This window comes from Delphinapterus leucas, chromosome 5 (genome assembly GCF_059928025.1).
Source record: "Delphinapterus leucas isolate spDelLeu-1000000601 "Yukka" chromosome 5, BTC_Dleu_Yukka2, whole genome shotgun sequence".
NCBI lineage: Eukaryota > Metazoa > Chordata > Mammalia > Artiodactyla > Monodontidae > Delphinapterus > Delphinapterus leucas.
In genome coordinates, this window is record NC_143133.1 from 92,557,584 (window position 1) to 92,584,971 (window position 27,388).

Below are 27,388 nucleotides of genomic sequence, written 5' to 3' on the forward strand. Positions count from 1 at the left end.
GCACTGGCTGCACACGCATGCAGTCAGCCCTGGGATCAGCAAGTGCAATCCCCCCAGTAATTCTTATTGCTCTGACCTTCCAGAACCCTGTTCCTACGAAGGCCGTGTGTTTCAGGATGGGGAGGACTGGCCATTGAGTCAGTGCGCCAAGTGTGTGTGTAGAAATGGGGTCGCCCAGTGCTTCGCAGCTCAGTGTCATCCTCTGTTTTGTAACCAGGTAAGGAAGACAGCCTCAGAATGGATCCTTCACAGGCTGTTAACTTCACTGTTCAGGAACTTGGAGTCTCTTCTGAGATTTTGTCAGGCAGACCTCGGAAGTACTGAGAACAAGAAGCAAAGGCGGTTTTATTTTCCTTATACTTTTAGAGACCACCCCTGAGAGATTTCTTTTACCCTTAGATGCTACAGATAGGTCTAATTACCAGCCATTTAGGCTAATTGTTACATAATGAAACTGAGCCTTCAGGGTACACATAAAGAAGCCCGCCAAACTCTAGTTGCAGATGTTCCAAAAATGTGAAGCGGAACATCTGGAAAATTCAGTAAGATGATCAGCGTTGTTATTGTTTTTCAATGCATAGGTATAGCCTGCTTTTTAAAGACATATGCGTGTCTTTGAACCTGATTATCCAGATGTGCCTTATTTAATTTTTATTAGATAATGATTCAAATTATGAAAGGATTTTCTCCAGGGAGGTTTAAAATAGGGGGACCTTGTTCTTCATTTAAAGCTGGTCTGATTTTCACAACATTAGGCTCTTCACACAGATTTACAATAGAAAATCAATTGCAAATAAATTTGGTGTACATGGTATTTTATAGTTTTTTCTTCTTCCAGTAGCTCCTATGGATGTTTCTTAGCGGTTGACAGATAACCATGAAAGGAGTTTGCCTCCAGTTGAAAAATAGCTCATTTTTTGATCTAAGAAAAAGCTGCAAGCCAACATTCAGTTGATACAGAGCAGTACTTTGTGTCAAATAAAACAAAATCAATAACATGGCATACTGTGATAATTGGGCAATATTTTTAAAGGCAGACAAAAGGCAATTAGGCAAGAAATGCTAAATGCCAAATAAAGGGAAAATGTATCAATTTAAAGACTAGATTGTATTACCCACACTACAGCAACTGCTGCACACATGTCACACCTCTCAATTCATCACAAAGTCTTGTCCTAGCTTTCAGATTACAAATGAGTTTCTTGGTAGAGTTGCATAATATCTTACATTCAGAAGATATTGTAGTGTTGGGGCATTTTGATTCACACATTCCAGGCTTTAGTCCCCTTGTGTAAGAAGGTTAATTAAGCAGTTTGCCACCATTACAATAAGGGAGGTGGGAGGATGGATAGAGGAAACACTCCATTGTGAATCTTCTGCTTTAAGTCTTTAAAAACCTAACCCTGACTGCGTATCAGAGGTTAGCTTGGAATAATTGAAAGTACTGGTTCCCATTCTAAAAAAACGTTAAAGATAAATTCTGGCTTCTAACAGTACTCTCTTATAGTTTGCATTGTTTAACTTAAAAAGATGAAATTTGTTGCCATACTTTAGAGCTAATTGCTATGCAAGCATTCTGAAGTCTTGGAAATAGATTGATCTTAATCACTCTTGCATCAAGTCTATAGTTTTGCCTTGACATTAAAAAATACCCAACTGGGCTTCCCTGGTGGCGCAGTGGTTGAGAGTCCGCCTGCCGATGCAGGGGATGCGGGTTCGTGCCCCGGTCTGGGAAGATTCCACATGCCGTGGAGCGGCTGGGAGAGGCCACAACAGTGAGGGGCCCGTGTACCGCAAAAAAAAAAAAACAACTGTCAGGCTATTTAAACCATTTTTCTTGATTTAATATCACTGTTAACCATTGGGTGTTCTGATGATATAAAGAGGTGCTGTAGAATTAGCGCCTTTGTTGGAAACATTCTCACCGCCACCATCTGCCCATCACCATCCCCACACTGGGGGCATATATTATGTGCTAATCATTAATTTTAAGAGTTTTTAATTTGCGTAACAATCCTATGAAGTAGGAACTATTATTATCAGCCCACGTTATAGTAGATAAAACTGAGATACAGAGTTTAAATAATTTGCTCAAGGTACCACAGTTATGAACTGTCATTGCTTCTAACCTAGGCAGTTATACATGACAACCTCAACAGACCACACCTGACATATTTTTAACCATTACATTGTATCGCCTCCCAAAATGATGAGTTACATATCATTTATGTATAATAATAATCACAAAACAATAGTTGCTCACATCATTGAGCATGATTGCAAGCCTTTTATATGTGTTAACTCATTCATTTTTTAAAACTCATTCATTAAAAAAAAAACACAAGTTCATCAGAAGAAATGCATTTCCAGGTGTTGAGCTTTAGAAAAATTTGATTTTTAATATAAAGTGGGTTTTTTTGTGTGTGTGTGTGGTACACGGGCCTCTCACTGTTGCGGCCTCTCCCGTTGCGGAGCACAGGCTCCGGACGCGCAGGCTCAGCGGCCGTGGCTCACGGGCCCAGCCGCTCCGCGGCATGTGGGATCTTCCCAGACCGGGGCACAAACCCGTGTCCCCTGCATCGGCAGGCGGACCCCCAATCACTGCGCCACCAGGGAAGCCCATCAAGTGTTTTTTAAATTGTAAAAGGAATCTGTATTCCTTAAGGAAAGTTTGCAAAAAGCGGAAAAGCAGAAAAGAAAATGATCTTCCATATTTCCACCATTCCAAAAGATCACAATAGAATTTCTTTTCGAATTCAGTCCATTTTTTTGGTAGGCAAATGTGGATATATTTGTTTGCATAGTTATAATCAGATGTTAGGAGTTAGTGATCATCTCTGACAAAAGGAGAAATTCCTGTGTTCAAATAAGGGGTTGTTCCCTTAGTGTGTGATGTAAATTCATGCTGAAATTGCTTGCCTTCAGCTTCTGTCCAGATGCCTTGTGAACAGAGCCCTAGCCCATCCACATTTTTGTAGGCTCATTAAAATGTTCAGTCTGATGAGAGTTCTTCCTGATACTATTATCACCAATTTTTTTTAATACATCTTTATTGGAGTATAATTGCTTCACAGTACCTTGTTAGTTTCTGTTGCACAACAAAGCGAATCAGCCATATGCATACACATGTCCCCATATCCCCTCCCTCTTGAGCCTCCCTCCTATCCTCCCGATCCCACCCCTCTAGGTGGTCACAAAGCACCGAGTCCATCTCCCTGTGCTATGCGGCTTCTTCCCACCAGCCAGCTATTTTACATTAGGTAGTGTATATACGTCAATGCTACTCTCACTTCACCCCGGCTTCTCCCTCCCACCCCATGTCATCAAGTCCATTCTCTATGTCTAGCTCTTTATTCCTGCCCTGTAACTAGGTTCATCAGTACCATTTTTTCTTAGATTCCATATATTATATGTGTTAGCATATGGTATTTGTTTTTCTCTTTCTGACTTACTTCACTCTGTATGACAGACTCTAGGTGCATCCACCTCACTACAAATAACTCAATTTCATTTCTTTTTATGGCTGAGTAATATTCCATTGTATACATGTGCCACGTCTTCTTCATCCATTCATCTGTTGATGGACACTTAGGTTGCTTCCATGTCCTGGCTATTGTAAATAGTGCTGAAATGAACATTGTGGTGCATGTCTCTCTTTGAATTATGGTTTTCTCAGGGTCTATGCCCAGTAGTGGGATTGCTGGGTCATATGGTAGTTCTATTTTTAGTTTTTTAAGGAGCCTCCATACTGTTTTCCATAGTGGTTGTATCAATTTACATTCCCACCAACAGTGTAGGAGGGTTCCCTTTTCACCACACCCTTTCCAGCATTTATTGTTTCTAGCTTTAATGATAATGGCCGTTCTGGCCGGCGTGAGGTGATACCTCATTGTATTTTTGATTTGTGTTTCTCTAATAATTAGTGATGTTGAGCATCTTTTCATGTGCCTCTTGGCCATCTGTATGTCTTCCTTGGTGAAATGTCTGCTTAGGCCTTCTGCCCATTTTTTGACTGGATTTTTCGTTTTTTTGATATTGAGCTCCATGAGCTATTTGTATATATATTTTGGAGATTAATCCTTTGTCTGTTGTTTCATTTGCAAATATTTTCTCCCATCAATTTTTTTAATACTACAATTTTCCCATTCCCAATATTGGTTAATCTAAGTGAATTGAACTTCATCTTCAGAGTTTTTTAAAAAAGATAAAAATTGGTATGTCTTCTGAGCCACTAAGTGTTTGAGAATTATTTTCTATTATGCCTACATTCATGAAAGACAATTTGTAGGGGTCTACAATTTAAGGAGATTATAATCTTTTCCCATATCAACCCTATAAACTCTGTTCCATTAAATTCTGGAATTTAGTGCCATGGAGGAATCTGAGGTTTTTCTGCTTTCTATTCTGTTATATTCAGCTAGTTTACTTTGTTGAATTCTTGCAGGATGTTTCTTCATCTTTATATTTAAAACATTTTCCCAGGATATTTCCAAGTGAGGCGTCTTTTCACATAGTTTGCCTAGAATACTGTGAAGCCCTTTCAGTCTATATTCCAGGTGTGAAATGTTTTCTTTAGTTACGGCTTTGATTAGTCATGTCTGTTCCAATTATTCTCATTTCTTCAGAAACACCTATGATTCTTAGATTGCTCCCCTGCCTTGGTCACTTTCTCTCTCATCATTTTCACTTTTGTGTCTTTCCTCTGCGTTATGGAGAGAGCTTCTTGAGTTTGTGTTTACTGCCTCCAGTATAGATTTTAATTTGATGATTTTCCTTTAATTTTCTTTTAATTCGTCCTTATTTCTCCTATCACTGGTTCATTTTTTTTAACCCCAATGCTTTTTCTTTCTTTATCGCTTCTTCCTTCTATTTAATAAAGACTGCATTTTCTTCTATCTTACTGAAGTTGCAAAATGGCTTTTAAATCTTTTATTTTAGATCCTGCAGTACTTAGTTTTCAGAAATCTGTTCTTTCTGTGCATCTTCAGAATGTTATTACTTTCTATTGCTCTTTAGAGTTTTTCCCCCAAGTTCTTTTCTTTCTGTTTACTCAGCCTTGGTCAAGAGAAACCTGTCCATACCCAGTGCTTGAAAGCTGCAAGGGTAAGCAGCCTGCCCTTGGCTAATTCCCTTTCTTGGATCCATAGCCAGGTGCTAAGAAAGGTGCGTGTTTCCTCGACCAAGGGTCTGGCAGGTTTTCATTTAGTGTAGCTCTGTTGTACTGAGATCAGATATTTTTCTCTCTCCACTGCCCAACCCCCTTACATTTTGAATTCATGAAATGTAAAACTGTAATCCCCAATTTGCAAGGGTTCTCGCCATGTTTCTCGGTGACTCTGTGCTTTACATTTGGGTGTCTTCTTCCCCACTTTTCATCACTTCCTCCACCTCCCCCAACACACATACTTCCCACTCTTTTTGTTTTGTTTTCCTTTTTTTTTTACATTATGGGCTCTGATTAGGTAGAAAGACATCGAGGGAGTTGAAAGGCTAGGATGGCACTCTAATGGCTTCAAACTGCAGTGGCCGCACACTGAGGGAACAAACCCATGTTGTGTTTGATATTGGAAGGCAGAGAGTTGGGAAGAAATGATGGTTCTTATTTCTGTTTTGGTTTATAAAGCAAAGAAAGGCCACAGAAAGTCTTATGGTCAGTGGGACTTCCTCGGCCGTGGTAGGAGGTTGACTGTTCTACTTTTTGGTGGTAGAATTTTCATCTCATTTTTATACCTTCAGAGGTGATACAGGAGAAGATATTTTGTCAAGAGCTCTGAGCCATAACATACTATAAACTTTGTCATAAGTATTTTTATTTAAGGAATATGGAAAACCATAATTAAATCAGTTGACCCTCGAGCAATGTGGTTCGAAATATGTGGGTCCACTTATATATGGATTTTTTTCAATAGTAAATAGTACAGTACTACACGATCCATGGTTGGTTGAATCCACGGATGCGGAACCACAGATGTGGAGGAACCGTGGATACCTAGGGCTGACTATAAATTATATTCGGATTTTCAGCTGTGTGGAGGTCAGCTCCCCTAACCTCTGCATTGTTCAAGGGTCAACTGTATATCCTTAATGGTGGTCCTACCCGAAATTGTAATGACATTAATCATACGTTATTTTGGCATTGAACTCCTGTGATTACTGAGGGTACCATATGAGACATGGGGTTGGCAAACTTCTTCTGTAAAGAGCCAGATAGTGAACATTTTCAGCTTTGTGTGCCATATAGTTGGAACAACTTCTCAACTCTGCCATTATAGCACAAAAACACCCATAGATAATACGTACATGAATGGATATGGCTGCATTCCAATCAAAGTTTATGGAAATTGGTGGTGGGCTGGATTTGGTCATCAGTCCCTAGCGTACTAGCCCCTGGGTAGTCTGTAGGTTTGGAAGGGCAGTTCTACGAAGACCAGAATAATAGGATTCAAGTGTATGATAGCCACAAAAATGTACAGCTAAAACGCCTTTTCCGTTTCTCTAACCCACTTTGCTGCTCACCTTCTTCTTACTTGCCTCTCCAGTCCTGCTTATAGAACACCAGCCCAGATGGGATCTCAATTTTCAGTCAAGAAGTTCTCTCACATAATGGGATATTTTCTCTTTAAATGCTTTTCCTCCCTGCCCTTTTTGGGCTCTGTTTGTGAAGAAAGGTTTTGTTTCTGTCAATGAAATACATAATTATTGCCAGTAAGAATCGGAAACTTGATTTTCCTGTACCAGCCTCTACACAGTTAGTTATCTGCCACCCATACCTCCCACTCTCCAGTTGACTCTGCCCCTGTCCTTGGGTTTACTCCATGCTGGATAAGATAGATTCATACTACCTCTGTATTTCTGTTGAAGATTTGTGATCATGACATTTGTCCCCTGTTTACTTAACGTTGTAAACATTCATTGTTTCCTTCCATAAACTTACTGAATAGTGAGTATGACATCAGATATACCTTTATTTTTACTTCCTCACTGAAACTTCATTAAACTCAAGAGTTCTGAGGTCAAGAAATGCTCAATGATTTCAACGCATGTCCAATTTTCACATACTCTATTAAACATCAATGGTCATAATATTTTTACAGAATTATAAAGAAATAAGGTAACCTAAAGCAGAGAAAATAGTTGTCATGTGAATTCCAGTGATTCAGGTGTTTGAAATAAATTCCTATTAGATAGGAATGCATTAATCTAGCTGATCATGTATAATTGGGTTAAAAAAGCCACTAAAGCATGACTGGAACTTTCCATGAAAAATTAAGGTTACTTGACACCCCCCTACACACATGCCCCAAAGTACACCAGCCTTCTTTTCTTGCCGAGGGAATTCCACAGCAAACCATGATAATAAAATCTCATTCTCTGCTTTTTGTAAGAGAAAGTGCAGCTAACTGTTCAGGAGGTATCTTCTGTATAAGATCTACCACTTCTTAGTCACTGAAACTTGGTTTATTCTAATCCTCCTTCTCTTGGCTTTAATTTGCCTACCTTCCTTCCATTCAAAAGGCTGTGGTGATGTCAAAGTGAGAAGCTGATTCTTTGGCATTAACGAGGAGATTGTTGCTGTGAAAATTCTTAGGGCAGTGGTGACAAAGGGTCTAATATTCTGGGGGTGCAGGTGATAGAGCTGAAACTGTAGGAATAAGGCGGTAGGGGTTCTTTGGGCATTTAGTGTTTGTCACCCACATTTCTCTGCACTGGCTTATTCCTAGATATCTAGGGGCATGACTGATTTTTTTTCATGTTAAGGACCTCCTAATGCATATATATAAACCTGTGGATTCCCATACAGATGCAAAAGAATAGTGAGATAGTTTATCAAGGGAGGGATACCTTCACTTTGAGATTAGCAGTGACTCAGCAGGAGGGTAAATGTTCTTAAGTGTTGAATGGTTGATGCCCTGAAGTCCCTCTGCCAACCATTTACTATTACCAGGTCAGCTCTGTGACCTCGGACAAGTCACACAACCTCTCTGATCTTTAATTTTCTTGTTTTTGAAGGCGGGATAAGAGCATCTACTTTACAGGGTCACGTAAAACACTTAAAACAGTACCTGGCAAACACGAAGTACTATTATTATTGTTATTAGTTGTGCTTTTGTTTGTTCTTAGAAGTGGATGGGACTTGAGGAATGTGCAAACTTCTTAAGAGTCACACTGCCCTGAAAAGTGCTCATTCTTATCAAAGCACCAGGTGACTAATAAATATTAAATGAGAGGAAATTGCTGTTTCTGGAGGCTTGAGGCACATGATTGAGTTGGCTGTGAGTGAAATTTTCCTACTGTTGTGGATTTTATTAATACTACCTTTTGATGGACTGCTTTTGGGGTGTCAAGGATGAAACTGTGGTCCGAGTCCCTGGGAAATGCTGCCCACAGTGCTCTTTGCGATCCTGCTCTGCAGCTGGCCGAGTTTACGAGGTAAGCTTTGATGTGCCCCATGTAGATGTTTTGACATCCATTCTTACACATCTGCCCTCCTAACCACCATATCTCCCCCACCCACGTCTGACTCTTTGCCAGGATTAGTAACTCAGTTCATAAACGGCTTTTTTCTTCTCTTCATGGGAAGCCTTTGTGAAAAAATTAAATCGGAGGGGATTAGAAATACAAAACAATGTGCTGGCAGGCGGTACCTGGTTCATGAACCTTGGTGAACTTACTGTTCACACATCTTGAAGGGAAAAAGGACTGTCATTGGTTACTGTCAGTTTACACTTATGTTGGAGGCTCTGGGAATGTCTGCCTGCTTTGGTTGGCTTTTATGCACTGATATCCAGAGACAGTGTCCCCCTGCCTTACAGTGGGGTCGGGAGCATGGGAGTGGAAGGTGAGAGAGGGAAAAGGGCAAGAAGCTGGGGGTGGTGGACCCTGAAAACTTGAAAGTACTATTGGGGCAGTCTAGCTAACTACCCAACACATGGTAGGTACTAAATAAAAGTAAGTGCAACAAGTTGAATGAATGAATGAATGAATGTTCTGACTTGGGAGTGCCTAGCTGAGGCAAAAGAAGGTTACATTATTCAAAAGCAAAGAATATATAAAAAATTAACCCATCTGCTTCCCTTGTTTGCTGGTCATTCTAAGGAAAACCAAATAGAAATTGGGATTTTTGACTCTCAATAGAGAATCTGGAACTGAGTATTAGGGGATGGATGACACAAATTCTAGACGGGTCCCTTGAAGTATAAATGAAAATAACTAAAGGGGAAAGGATTTTTGTATATATTAGATCTGTGCTGTCCAATACAGTAGCTACATATGTGCTAGATTAATTTCTTCTGGAAGAGAGAGCCTCTATACCTGTTATGGTGTCCTTGGCTGCAAGCAACAGAAATGCTCCTCTAAAAGTAGCTAAAATGAAACATTTATTATCTCATATAACAGGAAGCCCAGAGGTGGGACAGTTGCAGGGTTGATCAATCCAGGTCTCAATGATGTTGTCAAGGATTTTCACTCTTCTGATCTTTCCACCCTGCCGTCCTCTGCATGTTGGCATTTGCTTTCTGTCTTGTCACCTCATGCCCCAGTGTGGCTTCCACAGCTTCAGGCAGGTTGTCCTCAACCAATCATGACTAAAGCCTGGTGGAAGAAAGGGGTGGACTTTTCTTCCTTTATGGGGGAGAAGAGTCTTTTCCTCAAACTCTACTGCTCTAGCACACTTCCCCTGAGGTCCCCTCCGTTGGGACTGGGACCAAGTCTGTGCACTGGCTGCAAGGGAAGCTGGGAACGTGAGTGTGTAGCAGTGAGAACTGGGTCTCCCTGCAAAGAAGAGCTAAAGAATGACCATCGAGTAGCCAGCAAACAGGGTCTTCCTATTAATCTTGAAGTTCCAGGCCCTCTGTGTGTCTGGCAGAGAGCAGGCCCTCAAGGCATCTGTGGAATGAATATAGTTGGATGCAAACGAATCCCAAGTTCTCTTTGGACATGTATTGACTTTTTTTCTTAGAGCCTCTTGCTGCCTAGATGATATTATTTCTCAGGAGTACATTCGATATGGCTCAATTAAGAACTATGATAAAAAATTGTGTCATGTGCCTTGTGTTTCTACTTGATATATGTGACATTTGATTTTCCACTTTTTTGTTTCTTTTCTTCACTCAGCATGGTGAGCAGTGGAGTGAAAATGCCTGCACCACGTGTATATGTGACCGGGGTGAGGTCAGGTGCCACAAACAGGCCTGTCCTCCATTAAGATGCGAAAAGGTATTTGAGAGTGTGTAGCTTGATTTTTGAACCTTTATTCGGGGTCATTTAGGAAATGCATTTCTTAGTCCAGTGTGTCCTTTGAGGGAGTCAAAAGTTTTTATGATGCTCGGAAGCAGGAAGGACCTGCTTCCCAGGAAGGAGGGGGAGGGGGAGGGGAACGTGCCTCAGCGGGGTTAGGTGGGGGAAGAAAACAGCACACAGAGTTGGTGTTTTATGTCCTTCTGCCCCATCAGGTCGGATGTTTTCGCGCCCTCCTGACCACTGCCCTTTCCCTGCCGTTCTCTCTGTTTCCTCAGGGTCAGAGAAGGGCTCAGCGTCATGGGCAATGCTGCGAGGACTGTGTGTCTCCTGCTGGAAGCTGCTCGCATGGGGGGCTTGTGCGGTACCAGGATGAAATATGGAATGGCTCGGCCTGTGAGTTCTGCACGTGTGACCGTGGCCAAGTGACCTGCCGGACTGGGGAGTGTGCCAAAGTGGAGTGTGCCCAGGTAAGAAACGAAGGCATCTCCATTTGGACTGTAAGGCTGTCTCCAGCAGGATGGGTGGTCCCTCACCTGTCCCTTCCCTCTCGGCAGCAGAGGGGACGACCAGGTTGAACGTTCAATTTCAAGGAGGCTTTTAGCATGAGGCTTCTGTGGTGTAAAGTAAATGCCACTCTTTGTTTAGACTGATTTGGAGCAGCCTCCTGGAGCTTTTAGCTCTCAGTGCATCTGGTCAGATGGGAAGCCCTGAGCCAGAGACATGGACTGGAAGGGATGACATGGGACATTAGCCTATCAGTCAGCACAGCTGGGCCTCACTGCTGGTGGCCGCCCAGCTCGCTCTGGTTGTGAAACAGAGTCCGCAGGTGCTCCGGTGGCCCGCTTTCTGTTGCAGGCCCCGCTGACAGCGTTTAGCAGAAAGGAGAGCCAACACCTAGAGGCTGCTTCTGTGAATCCATCAGGAAAGAAAATGAAATGTGTTTTTGTCATTGTTTTTGTTTTAAAGAGACAGGGAGGGAGACCTCATAAATAATTAACTCTGTTGACCTCTGTTGACTTCTGCTGTCTGCAGAATTTCTAGAATCTTCTAACAAAGTAGGCTCTGTTTGAACTATAGATGTATACTGTGGGGAGATGGCTTTTTTTCCCCTTTGCACCCGATTTTGATCGCTGTACAACAAACTGCTTTTAAAGCTGTGTCCTTCTCCCTTGCCACTCCTATCTGCCCCAACAGTTTCCCGCGGGGTTGTGAACTTGAGTCGGTGAGGGAAACTTGGAAGATCTGAAGCGCTGGGTGTCTGTGAAGGCATTTTTCTTTCTACTTCTCCCCTACGCCTCAGCGCCTCTCAACACGGTTCCCGAAGAGGAACAGCCATTCAAACAGGGCTGTCAGCGACAGAGTTCTTTTTCATGTTGCCTTCTACTTCTGTGTCTTGGTAGAGCTGAGACACATGTAGGTAAAGAGGGTCCTGCTTTTTTTGCAGATTTATTTCCCTCTACATGCCTTTTCATTGCTTTTCTTTCTTTAGGTCAGGGGAATCAGAATGGTTGGATGAAGATGAGAAAAACCCTAGTCAGGGCCCTTTTCTGTCTCCCTCGCTCTCGGGCTGAGGCTGAGCTTCCTGGCCTCGGCAATCTGCCCAGGGGATGCTGGGTTATTTCCAAGGTTTTAATGTGTCTAATATCCCAGGGTTTATGGAAAATCTGGGAGAGGGATCCTGGTAGGGTGGGTCCTTTAAGCCACCTATTTTCAGTCAGGTCTAAACAGAGAGTCTCAGGCACAGAAAATAATTTGACCTGCTATCCCCAATGTAATGCATTTCCAAGTACCTGCCAGTCTTCCATGGCTCCTGCCTTTGGTAGCATAAGCCAGTTCCTGTCCTCTGTTCTTAGGAAAATGGGGAGCAGCTGCTTCAGTAAGTGGAAAGGGCCTCCGGGTTCCCCAAGCCACCCCATAGCACTATCTCGTCCCAACTCATCCTCCTCCCAGTATTACCCATCTTCTCTTTTTTTTTTTTTTTCGGTACGCGGGCCTCTCACTGCTGTGGCCTCTCCCGTTGCGGAGCACAGGCTCCGGACGCGCAGGCTCAGCGGCCATGGCTCACGGGCCCAGCCGCTCCGCAGCATGGGGTATCCTCCCAGGCCCGGGGCACGAACCCGTGTCCCCTGCATCGGCAGGCAGACTCTCAACCACTGCGCCACCAGGGAAGCCCTCCATCTTCTCTTTTATGAATTGAGGACTTCTAATGCCTTTAGTCAGTCTATTTCTGCAGATCTTGAATCAACTAGCACATACCCATATTTTGTTTTAAGGCACTGGGTTCTAAACTGGATATACTACCAGAGGTGAAATTTTAACCAGAATTGAATCTTACACAAATATCCCTTAACCTTCCTTCTGTGCCATACTTCTGTAAATAGCTCTGGCTAATGACATTATGAAAGCCTGGGATACTAACTTCCTAACTTCTGCTTGGCTTGGAGATAAAAAGATGAATAAGACACATTTTAATCTCAAGAGTTCCCAGGCTTTGGTGGAAGTCAGATACCAAAACAGAAATTATAATCTACAGGGGCATCAATGGTTATGAATTAATATGAATTAAATGCCTTAGGAGCACCTGGAGAAAATGGCTAAATCTGCCAAGGGGAGCAGTGAAAGTACGCTACTAGTATTTTTATTCAATTCTGCCCTACTTTCTGCCTTTTCTAAAATATATCAAGATCATTTGATTTCTAATCTTGCATACAAAAGGTGGAATAAGTCTGAGTGTGTCTACATCTGCAAAGGTGCAGAAAAGTAAACCTCTAGAGAAAGAGGCAAAATTGTGCACCTGCACCATTGTAATAATTGTTGCCCTGTTATCAACAGCAGCGTTCCGAATTGCACTGAAATCAGCAAACAGTTTTTCTTTGTTAAAAAAAGGAGAAAGTGGCATGAGCCTTGTCTTTGATATATAAAACCAAATTCCTGGACTCGGAAACATAAGTAAATCAACAGTAGAATAGTGCAATATGACGATTTCCATGTGTTTCTATATTTAGTATTATCTTTGAGCATGAATTCAGAAGAAGTAGTCAATTTACTTTTTTTTTTAAAAAAGGACTATTAGCTCGCATTCATGTATGAGGGATAAAGTGATGGGGGGGATCAAAGCTTGTGGCAAAGTGCACGGAAGAGGGTAGGCATGCCGTAAACGTGAGGTGCCTTTCCTTTCTCCAGCAGAGGGAAATTCCCGCAAAAGAGTGTTTTCTTTTGCAATGGGCAGCTTAGTGGAATAACAGGGTCTTTCGTCTGATGGATGAATGTTGATGTGATTCAGTGGAGAGGGGTTAGCGAATTCCATCTGGCCTAAGCAGCAGAATCCTCTTAGAAAGAAAAAAGTTAGCTTTGTTTCACAAAGCAATTTTTCTCAAAGCCAAAGTCAGATGCTAATTAGAGCAAGCTCCCCACCACAGTGAACTGATGCAGATTGGGGCATCCAGATGTCTATAAATAGCAAATCTATTTAGCAATTCCTACCTCACCAAACCTGCATCCTTGTTCCCCAGGAGCAGGGCTTGCTGTTATTTACAGCAGCATTTGAAGACTCAGAAAAGCTACCTTCTTTGCCTTATCCGGGTGATGCAGGGTCCATTTTCAGTTCTGTCTGTAGGTATTGTAGCGGGCACTTAAGAATCTCTCATGCGTTTCGTCTTTAATAGGAGTACACATACTCTGTCTTGTTTCAAAACATTGTTTTAAGTGACTTAGATTACATGTTTATAAACCTCTTTATATGCTTTGAAAGCAAATTTCACTGTGTTTGTGGGTTAGGCCTTCACTACCAGCTGGTTTGTCACGTTTCTGCAAAACAATTTATATGTAAATACGTCTGTTCCTTATAGCACACTCTGCTCTCCGTTGGCCTCTGGTTGGCATGAAATTTTGAGGAACAGTGATCTATCTAACTCCCTCCTTTTTGAAATAACTTTTCACATACTATAAAAAGTTACAGTCATTCATATATTTTTGTGTTTCTTTTAAAAGGGATCTTTTCCTTCATTAAAATAATACATATTCATTTTAGAAAATTGAAGGCTCAAGAGAAATAAAAAAGAGACTTTAAAGTCCATAATGCTACAATTCAAAGACAACTAATGCTTTTATTTTATATTTTTCTTTAGTGTACAGCATTTTTAAACATAAAATATTGTGATTATTCTGTTTATGCAATTTTACATTATTCCATTTTTACCTATGATGGTTTTTGCACTTCAAATGTAATATAAATCACAAATTAAATAATGTCTTCATGTAAAGAAACATCACCATCTTTTAGAAAGTAGATATATCTTTAGAAAGTGGAAAGTGCTTTAAAGAATACTCTTTAGCCTATAGATATTAGATGTTAGTATATTTATATGAAAAATTGTAAATAGAGGTTGTATTTTTAATAGCAGCTTCCCCGGGAGGTAGGACTACAGTGAAATTATGTTTTCTAAGTTATAGAATTCAGAATTATTTAATTTTTTATAGTAAGCATTTATTATTTTGTGATAAAAATTAAAAATTTGAAATGATTGATGTTGGGAAGTTAAAATGATAACTTTGAAAGTTTAATATCTACCTTCCTAGTGTGGCATGTCTTTCCTTCCCCTTATAATTTTTTAAATAGTGATTATGTGAACTGGGTAACAGTTTCAGAATATTGAATAGAAATTAGTCTTCTGCTGCTTAATTTATGCCCGAGACTTCGTCTGTGCATATAGGGATGTGTCTGATTTTGTATTCAGGGGAAAGTGTTGGGTTGATTTGAGCACTGTTAATGAAACCAACTCACAAGTTCAAGCCTTGTATATTTAAGGTAGCCTGATCCTTTTCTGAAACTCATAACTTTCCAAGACTATAACATTACTCTTGGCCATTCTTCTTCTTCGTGTGAATTCCTGGTCATGGGTAGGAAATCATGCACAAGTATCACCAGAACTGGAAAGCAAAAGCACTTGGAGGAAGGGGTGAGCTGTATTGACTAGGCTTTTCATAGGAAGATAGCACAGGGGAGATGGAATAAGCCGTGGGCCAAAGGAGAGGGGTGAGTTAAGGTTTTTCATCCCAGTCAGGGAATTCAGCCGCTTCGCAATTCAGCGCTGCTACCTGGAGATGTTAATTTGATATGTGCCTGTGCAACCCTTACTTCTACAGGGTGAAGAATTAATTCACTTAGATGGAAAATGCTGTCCTGAATGCGTTTCAAGGAATGGTTATTGTGTATATGAAGAAAATGCAGAATTTGTGAGTATCAGGCTAATGACCGAAGACTAACAAAAATTAATCATCCAAAACTAATTTAATAAGGGGGCATTTCCTTCTCATTTCTTTTACCCATTCATTTGTTTAACGAACGTGATTGCACACCTACTATGTTCCCGGTATTGGAGATACAGAAGCCGACACAGCATGCAGAGTCCCTGCTCTCAGGGAGTTTCCGTTCTAGCGTGGGGACACACACAACAAACACACGTGTCAGGGGGTGATGGGTGCTGCCTGGAAAACAAGGCAGCTGGGGAGTAACTGAGGGGGGGAGGTGCTCTTTTACGTCAGATGATGGGGGAAGTCTTCTCATGAGGAGAAATTTGAGCAAAACCTGAAGGGAGTGAGGGAGCGAGCCAGGGATATCTTGGGGGAGAAACATACCAGGAAGAGGGATCAGGAAATAAAAAAAAACAGTGAAGCAGAAGTGTGCTTGGCATGTCCAAGAAAGTGAGTTTGGCTGGAGGCAAGGAATGAGGGGGAAAGGAGTTGAGATGAGATCCAGCAGGTAGCCTGGACCCTGGTTTTACCCTGATGCCGATGGGAGCTTCTGGGCAGTTTTGATCAGAACAGTGCTGTGATGGGGCTTACGTGCAAAAGGATTACTTTTGCTGCCACGTGGGCCAGTGACGGAGGGGGGGGGGCGCGAGAGTGGAAGTAGGTGGTCCATTTAGAAGGTTTTTGCAATAGTCCAACTCTAAAACTCTATTAGCTAAAGCTTTATTTCTCCCTAAGTCTGTACTTTTTTTATTATATACCCCAAAGGAAAAATATTTATCTTAATCTCTTCAAATTTGCTCTATTTATATAGCCCTTATTTTCCACATGGGGTTCTTGGAATGTTGATAAATTCACTGTGTTCTTAAAAGTATGCCAGTTGATCGTAAGTACAATTGCATCATTGACCAATCAAAAAGGGATTATAAGAATTAGGATTAGGTACTTTGATTTGTGAAGTGATTCCTACACCCTTTTTCCTCCCGATTTAGGTAAACTGCATGTGTCAACCTGCCAGTTTTTTGTATAAGCTGGGCATGTAGTATTGCATAGGGTTAACATTCAGGCTCTAAGTTCAAATCCCTACTTTGCCACATACTGACTGTGACCTTGGGCAAGTTACTTAATCCTCAGTTATAGAGATAAAAATAGTACTTACCTCATTGGTCTATTGAGATGATATGTATAAACTTAGAACAATATCTGGCATATAAGAAAGCTTAAAAATGTGATCATTACTATGGTTATTATCATGCTGTTGGCATTGTTTGTTTCATATTGATATTTCATCATTTAGTCATCCTTGTTTCCTAAGAATTTAGGAGATTAAATTCTGTAAATATTGAACTCAAGTTTTCTCTCTCAATCATAGTATTAATTTCCCTGTCCATTTTTGGAGGTAAATTAAGCCCAGTGGAATTAAACAAAAGCAAGTTGTTTGAAATAAGCACAAATCCCCGTGATGCTCCAGTACCATATAAGTTTCAAGAATTTGCTCTTATAAGCTTAGATCTCTTGACTGCAAAGTCCTTCGTATTGAGGGGAATTGAAGCCAGATACCCCAGCACAAAGTGAGAATAAGAACTCAAAAATATTCGCTAGGCATGTTGTCTTCACCTCATATTGCTTGTTTCTGATATAGATAGATTTTATTTCTACTCATAACCAGTGAATGAAGTTGCTTGTTACTTGGGGAGGAATGGATGTTTCCTAATGAAAAGATCAGCCTAATGGTGTTTTTAGTGGTATAATAATAAATACGTTTCTGTTTCTCTCTGTTCCTAGGTGTCCTCAAATGCGAGTAAAGTTAAACATATTCCAGTAAGTATAGATTTTTAGCTTGTACATAGATATGTATAAAATCCTTTTAAGCAATTATCTGCATAAACTCTCCTGGGGAACCTTAGTGCCTTAGTACTTTTAACAGGTATATTTGCTGACAGTGTGGTCTGGGATTAAGAATTGTAATGATAACCAAGACTTGGATTTATTGAATTTATCCTCCTTTCTTTTTTTTTTCTTTTTTTTTTTTTTTTTTTTGCGGTACGCGGGCCTCTCACTGTTGTAGCCTCTCCCATTGCGGAGCACAGGCTCAGCGGCTATGGCTCACAGGCCCAGCCGCTCCGTGGCATGTGGGATCTTCCTGGACCGGGGCACGAACCCGCGTCCCCTGCATCGGCAGGTGGACTCTCAACCACTGCGCCACCAGGGAAGCCCTATCCTCCTTTCTTTAGCTTATTTTTTTGCCCCACGAATGATAATTAACACTTCTCCAACTACAAGCTCCTACACAGGTCCTTTCTCTTTCTTGTGATGATTTTCTCCTCAATTTTTCTGGCCTGGAAAACTCAGTTTACCCATCAGCACAATTTCATGTACTGCAGAGCACTGAAGAGAGAGCTTTTTGGGTCTGGGGTGTGTTTGTTCCCCAGGCACTACTGAGTGTTCATTCTCTCTAAGTTGTTTGCAGGACAACGTTGTATGATTTCTTTTTAAGGGAAAGTGCAAGCGTGTTTGTTCACATGAGCAAGCTTACAGTTTTTGAGGTTATAGAATAAGGGGGCCAGGAACCCAGTCTGCCTTGAAATGGAAGAAAAGCAATTCTACCTTCTCAAGATAATATTCCTCATTTTTCTAACACTGTCATTCACTGTTGCTGAATACTGTCACATTAATTGTTTGGAATGTTTAACATCAGCTGGCTTAATAAACATTTTATCAGAGCTTTATTTTCAAGTATGCTCTTTTATTCTGTTTTGTTTTACCTTTTCATCTCCCTAAACATTCTTGTAGGAACCTTTTCTCCTTTCTATCTCCAGGGTGAATAGGACAGCAAGCAAAAAGGAATTGCTCTTTATAATTCACTTTGGACTCTCTCTCAAAGTACTAATGTTTATTACCATTGTTTGCTTGGCTGAAAAGAATATTCATGGCACATCCACAGCCCACTAAAAGTGGGCATGCAAGAGCTGTCATTTTAAAAATACAATGACCCTACTGTTACTCTTACTGTAATAACAATAAGGAAATTCAGGGTTTTAAACAGATTCCTACTGTTATTATAAAGACTGTATTTAATGTACCTGCTAATCACTAGGTACATAGTAATCCCCTTTTGTGTGGTTTTTTTTTTTTGCTGAGATAAGTTTGAGAAACAAGTGTTATGTGCTTCCTGCTTATTCTGAAAGTTCCAGTATGCTTTCACACTTTATCTTTCTGCCTGGGTTCTACATTAAAATAAACCAATTATAAACAAAGAAGGAGAGATACTATCCTTTTAAATTTAGAACTCTTCTACCACTGTCCTATTTCAGAGTTAGCTTTGAGTTAGGTTTGACAAGGAGCCTTCACCTTGTCTCTTATGGAAATTATACGTTCTCCACCAGCAAACTGTCTTCTGAATCTTTGCACTCTGGTAACAGTGTCATTCTTTACCGTTTCCTGCAGGAGGGGGAGAAGTGGGAGGATGGCCCTTGCAAGCTGTGTGAGTGCCGGGGGGCTCAGGTAACTTGCTACGAGCCCTCTTGTCCTCCGTGTCCGGTAGCCACACTAGCTCAGGCGGTGAAGGGACAGTGCTGTCCAGATTGCACATCAGGTGGGTCCATGTCCAGTTTATTTCTGCTGAGATGTTTTTACTGCCAAAAAATTCAGAGAGATCTCCTCTCCTCCCACCCCTTGCTTCATTTTCTTTAGTCACCCACTGCGTTTGTTTGTTTGTTTATTCTTAATTTTTCTAACAAATGATGCTTTGTCCATGTGTTTGCCAAAGTCTACTGATTATGAGTATGTGACCTTGCACAAGTCATTGGTCCTCTCCGAATCTTAATTTTCTTGTTGATAAAACAGCCTTATCTACCTTGCAAAATTATTGTGAACATCAAATAACATAATATTTGACAACTTGTAAAAGCAAATATATGCATTAGGACTGTTCCATTGTTGAAGATAGAAGAAAAATTGCTGAAAGTTTGTTATGGACGTTCATTTCTTTAAGGTGAACTGTTAAACAGATGGCTTTTGGAGTTCTCAGATGGGTTTTTGAAGTTTAAAGACTCATTAATTTCTTCCAAAAGAAAATTTTATCTACTTGTTCTGCAACTCTGCCTTCGAATCACCTGGGGTTGAATTAGTTCCAGTTAATAATTGTTGGCAAGCACTAAAGCTGCTCTGGCTGAGCAGTAATTTGCCTATAAGCTCAGTCTCTCTTGGAGAAGTGGCATTTCCTTCTATTCATATTTCATAATCAATTGTTTTCATCTATGGGTTGCAGTTTTTCATATAGGCAGTTGCGCTTATACTCAATGTGTTCTGGCTAATCAGTGTTTCTGTGAAGAGTTTACCATGGGAAAAGAATAGCAACTTTAGGGTTTAATTACGTTACCTTCACTAAAGTGGCTCTCTGGGCTTTCCAAAACAAATATTTAGCATATTATAATGTCCCATACCTTGAAAATTAGGTCCTTGACAACTTCGAAAACTGAAAACGTCCTTTGCTGACAAATACCACTAAGTTCAGTGATGATCCCAATTACTGGGAATGAGATTTGAAATCTTGGAGAAAAAGAAGAAAACTGACTGTATTTTTTAAAGAAAATAATAACTATTTTTAAGCAATGTAGGTTTTATGTCCTAACCTTTTATGCACATCAAAGGTTAAGAAGAACATTTAAGAAATTATAAATTATTGAATCTGCTTAAATCATCTATTCAATATTATGGCACTAGTCATTCCCATTTCTAGAGGTATTCTAGGAGGTAGAAGCATTCAGTAGGGCTAGTTTGTTAATGTTTTTAGCGTCTTCACTTTAAGCAGACAGGAGACAGGAGACAGTGATGGTATTTCAGACAAGGAGCAATTCCTTGAAATCTTGCATTGAAGTCAGTTTTGCTATTTGGGGTCCTTTTTCATAGGGACCAGAGTTTTCTGTTCTCCGTGTTCTCTACAGGTCCATATACCCCATAGATCCTTTGTTAGAAGGATGTAAGAGAAATCACGTGGTCTTTACTGAGCTCTCCTCTTTGTCCTTGATTGTAGTTCATTGCCACCCAGACTGCTTGACCTGCTCTCAGTCGCCAGACCACTGTGACCTCTGTCAGGACCCCACAAAGATGCTGCGGAACGGACGGTGTGTGCACAGCTGTGGTCTGGGATTTTACCAAGCCGGTGCTCTCTGTTTAGGTACGGCTCCAGGCAGACAGCCCAGAGGGGGATTGAGGCTCATTGGTGTCCAGGATGGGGTCATGGCACAGGAAATGAACAATTTCCAAAAACCATTAGAAGGGAGTAATGTCATCCATAGGCTACTTGACCTCTTAACTTGCAAGTCTCTTTCTTCTAACATTTGATGGGTGTTTCCAGGCTTCCCGGGGAGGTAGATGATGGGGCAGTCAGATGCTTACTAGGTAGTCATGGCTGGATTTTTCACTTTTGAAAACTTTCAAGGGTAGTCATTGGGATGCTTGGTGTCAGTTATTAAAACCCTCATATAGGGTCTTGCCTGGTGGTCCAGTGGTTAAGACTTCACCTTCCAATGCAGGGGTTGCGGGTTCAATCCCTGTTCGGGGAGCTAGGATCCCCCATGCCTTGCAGCCAAAAAACCAAATCATAAAACAGAAGCAATATTGTAACAAATTCAATAAAGACTTTAAAAATGGTCCACATCAAAAAAATCTTAAAAAAAAAAAACCCTCCTATAATCCAAGATAGAACTTTAGAGTTGACATGAACCTTCGAGATCACTTATGAGAACTTTCTCATTTCGCAAATGGGAAACCTGTGGGCCAGAGAATTAGCTGGCTTGCTTAATATCACACAGGTAGTTGGTAACAGAGCTTATCTCTTGTGAGTTACCAGAGGATCCAGAATGGGTTCATGTGCAATCAGAATTCTTATAGTACATCTGGGAGGGAGCTCTTACCTGGGAGAATTTGGCTTGGTTGAGGCCAGATCATAGTTACTTTTTCTCCTATCTCTGACTCGTGGGGTTAATTATCCATTTAAGAGTGTGTAGGTTCATATCCTGGCTGTGAGTATAACCTCTCTGTGCCTCAGTATTCTTACCTGTAAAGTGGGGTAATACCGGTACCTTCCTCAGGAGGGTCTTGAGAGGATTACATGTGTCAATACATGTGAAGTGCCTAGAATAGTGTCTAGGATGTAGTCAGGCCTCAATAAAAATCAACCACTTTTATTATTTTTGTAATTATTCACTTCTCCCTACTCTTTCTCCTGATTCATAATCTTCAGCCTTTTTGGAAGTTATTTATATCTCTGCCATAAGGGATATTCTTGTAAAATGGTTGAGTGAGAAAGATATTGAGGGCAATTGGATAAGAAGAAAAGAGCATAGACCCCTGAGCCTAACTGCCTGGCTTCCAATGCCAGCTTCATGTGACCTTGACCTCGAGCAGGTTACTTAACCTCTATGAGTATTAACATTGGGATTAATACTCTCTACCTCATAGAGTTTTTGTGAAGATTAAATGTATTCATATATGTAAAGCACTTTGCACAGTGCCTGGCATGAAATATGTGCTACGTAAATGAAGGCTCTAGAGTTCTTTTCCTGCCTGTTTTGTTCTCTGTGTCTCCAGAGCCTCAGAATTGGGCTGTGTAGGAATTGGCACTGGGTGGTGCCCTCGAACTCATCAGAGATTCCCTTTCTCTTTCTCCCAACCTTGTCCGAGTCAGCCTGCCAGCCTCAGTGTTCCATGTGCACCAGTGGGCTAGAGTGCTCGTCCTGCCAGCCTCCCCTGCTGCTGCAGCATGGCCAGTGCGTGTCCACCTGTGGGAACGGCTTCTACCAAAACCGCCACTCCTGTGCAGGTAATCACTGACTGGGCCACGGTCGGCCGGGCCACTGAGAAAGCCATCCCCTGCCCCCAAGCCATCTGGGGCCACCCAGAGCTGTAAGCAACTGTAGACTCCTTTCTTGCATGTCCTTCGTTAGATTTTTAGAAAAATCATTTGGAGGGGAAATGGTGAAAGAGAACAAGTGCATTTATTCATCAGGTGTGCAGGCCGAATGAGCTCCAAGCTCAGGTGAAGGTCCTCTGTGGAGGAGGCTGCTGGCCGTCTCCACTCCAGGTCGTGGTCATAGGCAGAGTCCACGGGACTGTGGAAACCATCTTGAGAGGAAACACTGGTACTGTGCATGCCATGCAGATGTGAGGAGAGCGGGGCCAGGGGCCAGTCGCATTATAGATCTCTTTGAGATCTGTAAGAATTCTTCTATAACTCTGTATCCCCAACATCAAGGGCTGCACAAAGAGTTCAGATTTGTGCAGCGTTTGTTGAACAACTGTTTGAGGAATGAAGGAATGTCCTATCCCTTGGTGATCCTGTAGGACCAGTGTTTCAACAGAAGTCTCAGCCATAAAAGAGAAAAGAACCCTTAATGTTTATTACAGTCATGTTCTGTTTATCTGTTATTTTAGAAAAGGCTCAAAGTGGGTGCATACAAACACGTTTATAAGTGTCTAATGGTTTGGCAATTTAGGTAAACTGCTGAAATTTCAATTTGATGAAATTATTGGATGTATTCTTTACTCCTTTCTTCTATACCATCAAAGAGACCTCCTGCTAGCACTCCTGCAACAGATTTGCTTTTGAAAGGGAATTAATTCCCTGTGGATTTTATTCTTGCCTCCGTACCACCTCCCCTCTACCACATGTCCCACCTACATGTTTACTTTTATCTTTTCCTTTCTGGCCACTTTTCTTTCTCCCAAGCCCAGTGTTTTAACTGGTGATGTTAATGCTGTTTCAGGGCACTTTGAAATGGGTAATGTTTCATTTGATTACTGGTTTACGTAGCTGACTGCTTCCACATTCCATCCACATACCCATACACAAATGCCTTAGTAGAAAGTTGCTGGGAAAATTTGTTCATGCTCCCTCCAGGGAATTAAACCAATTTGCTTTAGTTCAGCCTGGTTGCATTTTTATACATAAAATGAGAAGAAAAGAGAGAGCAAGGGGAGAGACGAGGAGAAAGAGAATGATCTTAAAAATTAAAGATAAACTTGTGATCAATTTCCATATACTGTTTCGACGCTGAGATTGCACAAAAAATCTTTCCTTATAAATAAGCTTTCTCATTGTCGGAATTATTTGAAATATTTGTGCTTGCACCACTTTTGGTGACTTTTCCCCGTTGACCTTAGAATTCGGTCAGTGAACCAGCGCTCTTCCAGAAAGTGCTAAACTTTTCAAAATGAGCCTGCCATTTTATGGTAACAACAGGTTGTTTTGGACTGATTCCTCCTGGCAGGGTCATTTATGTTCTGGCTGGCGTCAATTGGCACTTTATTGACCCATCAAAACCAAAAGGAAGTGAACACTGTGCTGAGGAAACGCATTACCAGAATTACCTGACTAATATTCATGCTCGCTATGTTGAATACAAGGGAGAGTGAGAAATTTGGGGCAGAGCCAATTGGCACGTAGACGCAATGACTCTTCAATGAAAGAGTCGGAGCAGGTAAACCAGGGAGGGGTGGAAGAAGGCCCTGAGTCCTGCCAGAGAACTGCATCCTTAGGGCCCTTTATCACTGCCACACTTCCCCTGAGATTTTTGGTGTATACACACATATATACATATGCTTACAAACGTGTACACATGTGTGCATATATTAATATTATTGTTATAATCTTGTGCTTGATTAAACTGAATAGCATTGTAAATGTAGATCACATTTTGTGTCCCATACCAGTCACTGCTTCATTTCCTCTGCCTTCCCCAACTTGAGAGTTTGACGCTTTGATCACTTTACCTGAAGGATCAGCACCACCCAGGTTTTTTCTTTCTTTTTTTTTTGCGATACGCGTGCCTTTCACTGCTGTGGCCTCTCCTGTTGCGGAGCACAGGCTCCGGACGCGCAGGCTCAGCGGCCATGGCTCACGGGCCCAGCCGCTCCACGGCATGTGGGATCCTCCCGGACCGGGGCATGAGCCCACGTCCCCCGCATCGGCAGGTGGACTCTCAACCCCTGCGCCACCAGGGAAGCCCCATCCAGTTTTTATACCAGTCTAAATCGGACACCGGCAATGTGTAAGTTACCTCTTCCCTACAGCAGGGAGGGCCAAGGAGTAGTCACCCTCTTAATGCCTAGAACTCACTTTTAGGCCTGGCTCTCAGGCTTCTGCCTTAATCCCTAGGCTTCTTTTGCCACCACCTGGATCTGGTCCAACATTCCTTCTTGACCCCATGGACACTAGGTCCTAGGACTGGGGTTCTCCTTTGGTTCCTGCCACCTGTTCTGTTGTGACCCTTTTCTAGGAATTAACAGCCCATCTCTTAACCCCAGCCTGATGGTCAAGCTTGACCCATGTATGGATGTTCTTTGTCCCACCCCCCCAACACCACGTGACCTTGCACCCTTCCCCCATGGCTCTTAGGTACCACTTGTCCTGGACTTACTGTATTCTCTCTACCAGAGTGGTGATTTCATTACCTCTTCTTAGAAACCTTGGTGTTAAATCTAAATCTAGATCCAGACTGAGCTCGCCCATCCTGAGAACATTCTTCCTTGCCTGTCTTGCCCCTCTTTTCAATCAACCTCTGTTTTACTCTGGTGGGACTACTGAACTGTACACACAAATCATAGATATAAAAGCCCATAAGAAGAAAAGTTAAAACAACCAAACTAACACACACCATGCAAGATTAGTTTAAAATGACTAGCTCAAGACTGTAGACCTTGAGATGAGAAAGAGCAGAATTTAGCCAATTTTTATATGTGTATCAGCGTTTGCTTTGTCTACTTAAAACTTCCAGTATTCGCAAAAGTTTGAGGATGGAGCTGTGTGTGCCCATGGCAGGTGCTGCCTTCATACTGCAGACCCAGAGATGGGCGGGAGGGTGATACAGTGCACGAGACCGTAGGCTTGGGAGCCAAACCACCTGGATGCCAGTCTTGGCTCTGTCACTTCAAACAGCCTATTCTTTAACTTTGTGCTTCAGTTGCCTGCGGCTGAAGCAGGGACAGTGATATCTGCCATATAGCATTGTGCAGATTGAATGAGGGAATTCACACATGTCATTTAGGACGGCACCTGGCACCTGTAAGCCCTCCGTGTATGTTAGGAGACTTGGATTTTTGCTCCCCATTGTCCTTTCCTGTTCCCTGTCCCCCACTCTTCCATTCATTCTCTATTGACCATTGCTCAAGGTCCTGCGAATATGAAGCCAAGAGACCATGTTTGCCTGTAGTGAGCTGGTAATCAAGGCAGGGTTAGCTGCTGCTTACAGAGATGTGAAAAAATACAAACACAAAAACCTCTGCAGCTTATTCTATATCTGATTGCTGTGTGGTCTTAGATTTTGAAACTTAAAGAATCAAGCAACTGAACATTTTTTAGGTTTGTGTGAGTTGAATCTCAACTCTACCACTTCCGGCTGTATGGCTTTGGGCAAGTCATTTAACCACTTGGAGCCTCAGTTTCCTCCACTGTAAAATGGGGATAATATTATCTACTTTTAAGCCATTAATATGAAGGTTAGAAAAGATGTTTGAAAATGTAAATATATTATGACTGACACATAGTATGTGGACAATAAAAGGCAGCTGTTGTCATTATCAAATCTGTACCTTTATTTTTCAGTTTATGCAAATGAAAATCAAATAGGTTGCGTTAGTAAACAAAGGGTTTGTGCCATTTGTGTCTGATTTTAAACAACTTTTGTATATTATGGAGAAGTAAATATAATAGAGAGAACGGTTTACTGTATTCATCGCAAGTTGAGATCATTTTATTTTCTTTAAATGCTCCGATTAAATGATGAGAATCTGGAATGATTTGTTTCTTAGCCAACATTAAGGTATATTTAGAAGGAAAACTTATGAGAAGAAAACCTGTAAAATTTACTTATAGGATACTGACCTGGCTGAGATTTAAAAGCTGCAGTTTGAACAGAAGAATTTCTAAAGTTAATTATTTGTTGGAATTTTGTTTGACTGGAGCAGCCCCACCATTTGTGGACGTGAAGCGCTGACCCCTTGCAGCCAGGCCCAAAGCAGTACTTGCTGGGTCTCGGCGTTATATTCTGCTTGTGGCTGAGCCCAGCCTGGCCGTGCCCAGGAAGAACCTCTTGTCAAAGGCATTTATGAAACTGATGTTCTGAAATCCTCAAGAAAATAGGAGCCCTCCTTGTTCTGTTGGGACAGCCACTGTCAAGCTGGTTTCTTCCATGGCCCCTCCAACATCCCCCAGAACGGGAGGGTCAGTCCCAATTTCACTGCCACATCACATATTCAGTCTGGGGGCCCAGCACATCCTACCAGTCTGTCTTCGCTCATTTTGTTCTGCTCTTTTAATCATACACATGTTCAAGCCTCTGGTATTCTACAGCAATTACGGTGTCTCACTTAATTGCTGAGTGTCTTGTAAAGGGGACTTATCGCTTCCAGTGATATTCCCATCTCCTTCATTCTGTTTATGCGACGAATAATTTGTTGAGTCTCTTCCACGTCCCAGGCACTGGGATACTGCAGCGAACTGACAGAACACTGCCCTGTGGTTCAGGAACTTACGTTCTCAATGGGAGAAGAGTGTCAGTAAATAAGTAAATAAATAAGATCATTTCAAACAGTTACCATTATATGAATTCGTTACTTTCAGTGCTATAAAGACAGTTTAAGGGGCTTCCCTGGTGACGCAGTGGTTGAGAGTCTGCCTGCTAATGCAGGGGACACGGGTTCGAGCCCTGGTCCGGGAAGATCCCACATGCCGCGGAGCAGCTAGGCCCGTGAGCCACAACTACTGAGCCTGCGCGTCTGGAGCCTGTGCTCCGCAACAAGAGAGGCCACGACAGTGAGAGGCCCGCGCACCGCGATGAAGAGTGGCCCCCGCTTGCCGCAACTAGAGAAAGCCCTCGCACAGAAACGAAGACCCAAC

General features: G+C 41.8%; 1 protein-coding gene across 1 annotated transcript in view; it reads left to right on the forward strand.

The window, feature by feature from the left end:
- Window positions 1-27,388, forward strand: part of FRAS1 (Fraser extracellular matrix complex subunit 1) — a 466,514-nt gene that overhangs the window by 199,696 nt on the left and 239,430 nt on the right. The window contains exons 6-14 of the mRNA XM_022599506.3: window positions 84-217; window positions 8,347-8,430; window positions 10,114-10,215; window positions 10,515-10,706; window positions 15,385-15,474; window positions 17,275-17,310; window positions 18,937-19,084; window positions 20,525-20,668; window positions 22,181-22,315. Of these exons, the coding sequence (XP_022455214.2) occupies window positions 84-217; window positions 8,347-8,430; window positions 10,114-10,215; window positions 10,515-10,706; window positions 15,385-15,474; window positions 17,275-17,310; window positions 18,937-19,084; window positions 20,525-20,668; window positions 22,181-22,315 (1,065 nt within the window). The remainder of the gene's footprint in view (window positions 1-83; window positions 218-8,346; window positions 8,431-10,113; window positions 10,216-10,514; window positions 10,707-15,384; window positions 15,475-17,274; window positions 17,311-18,936; window positions 19,085-20,524; window positions 20,669-22,180; window positions 22,316-27,388) is intronic.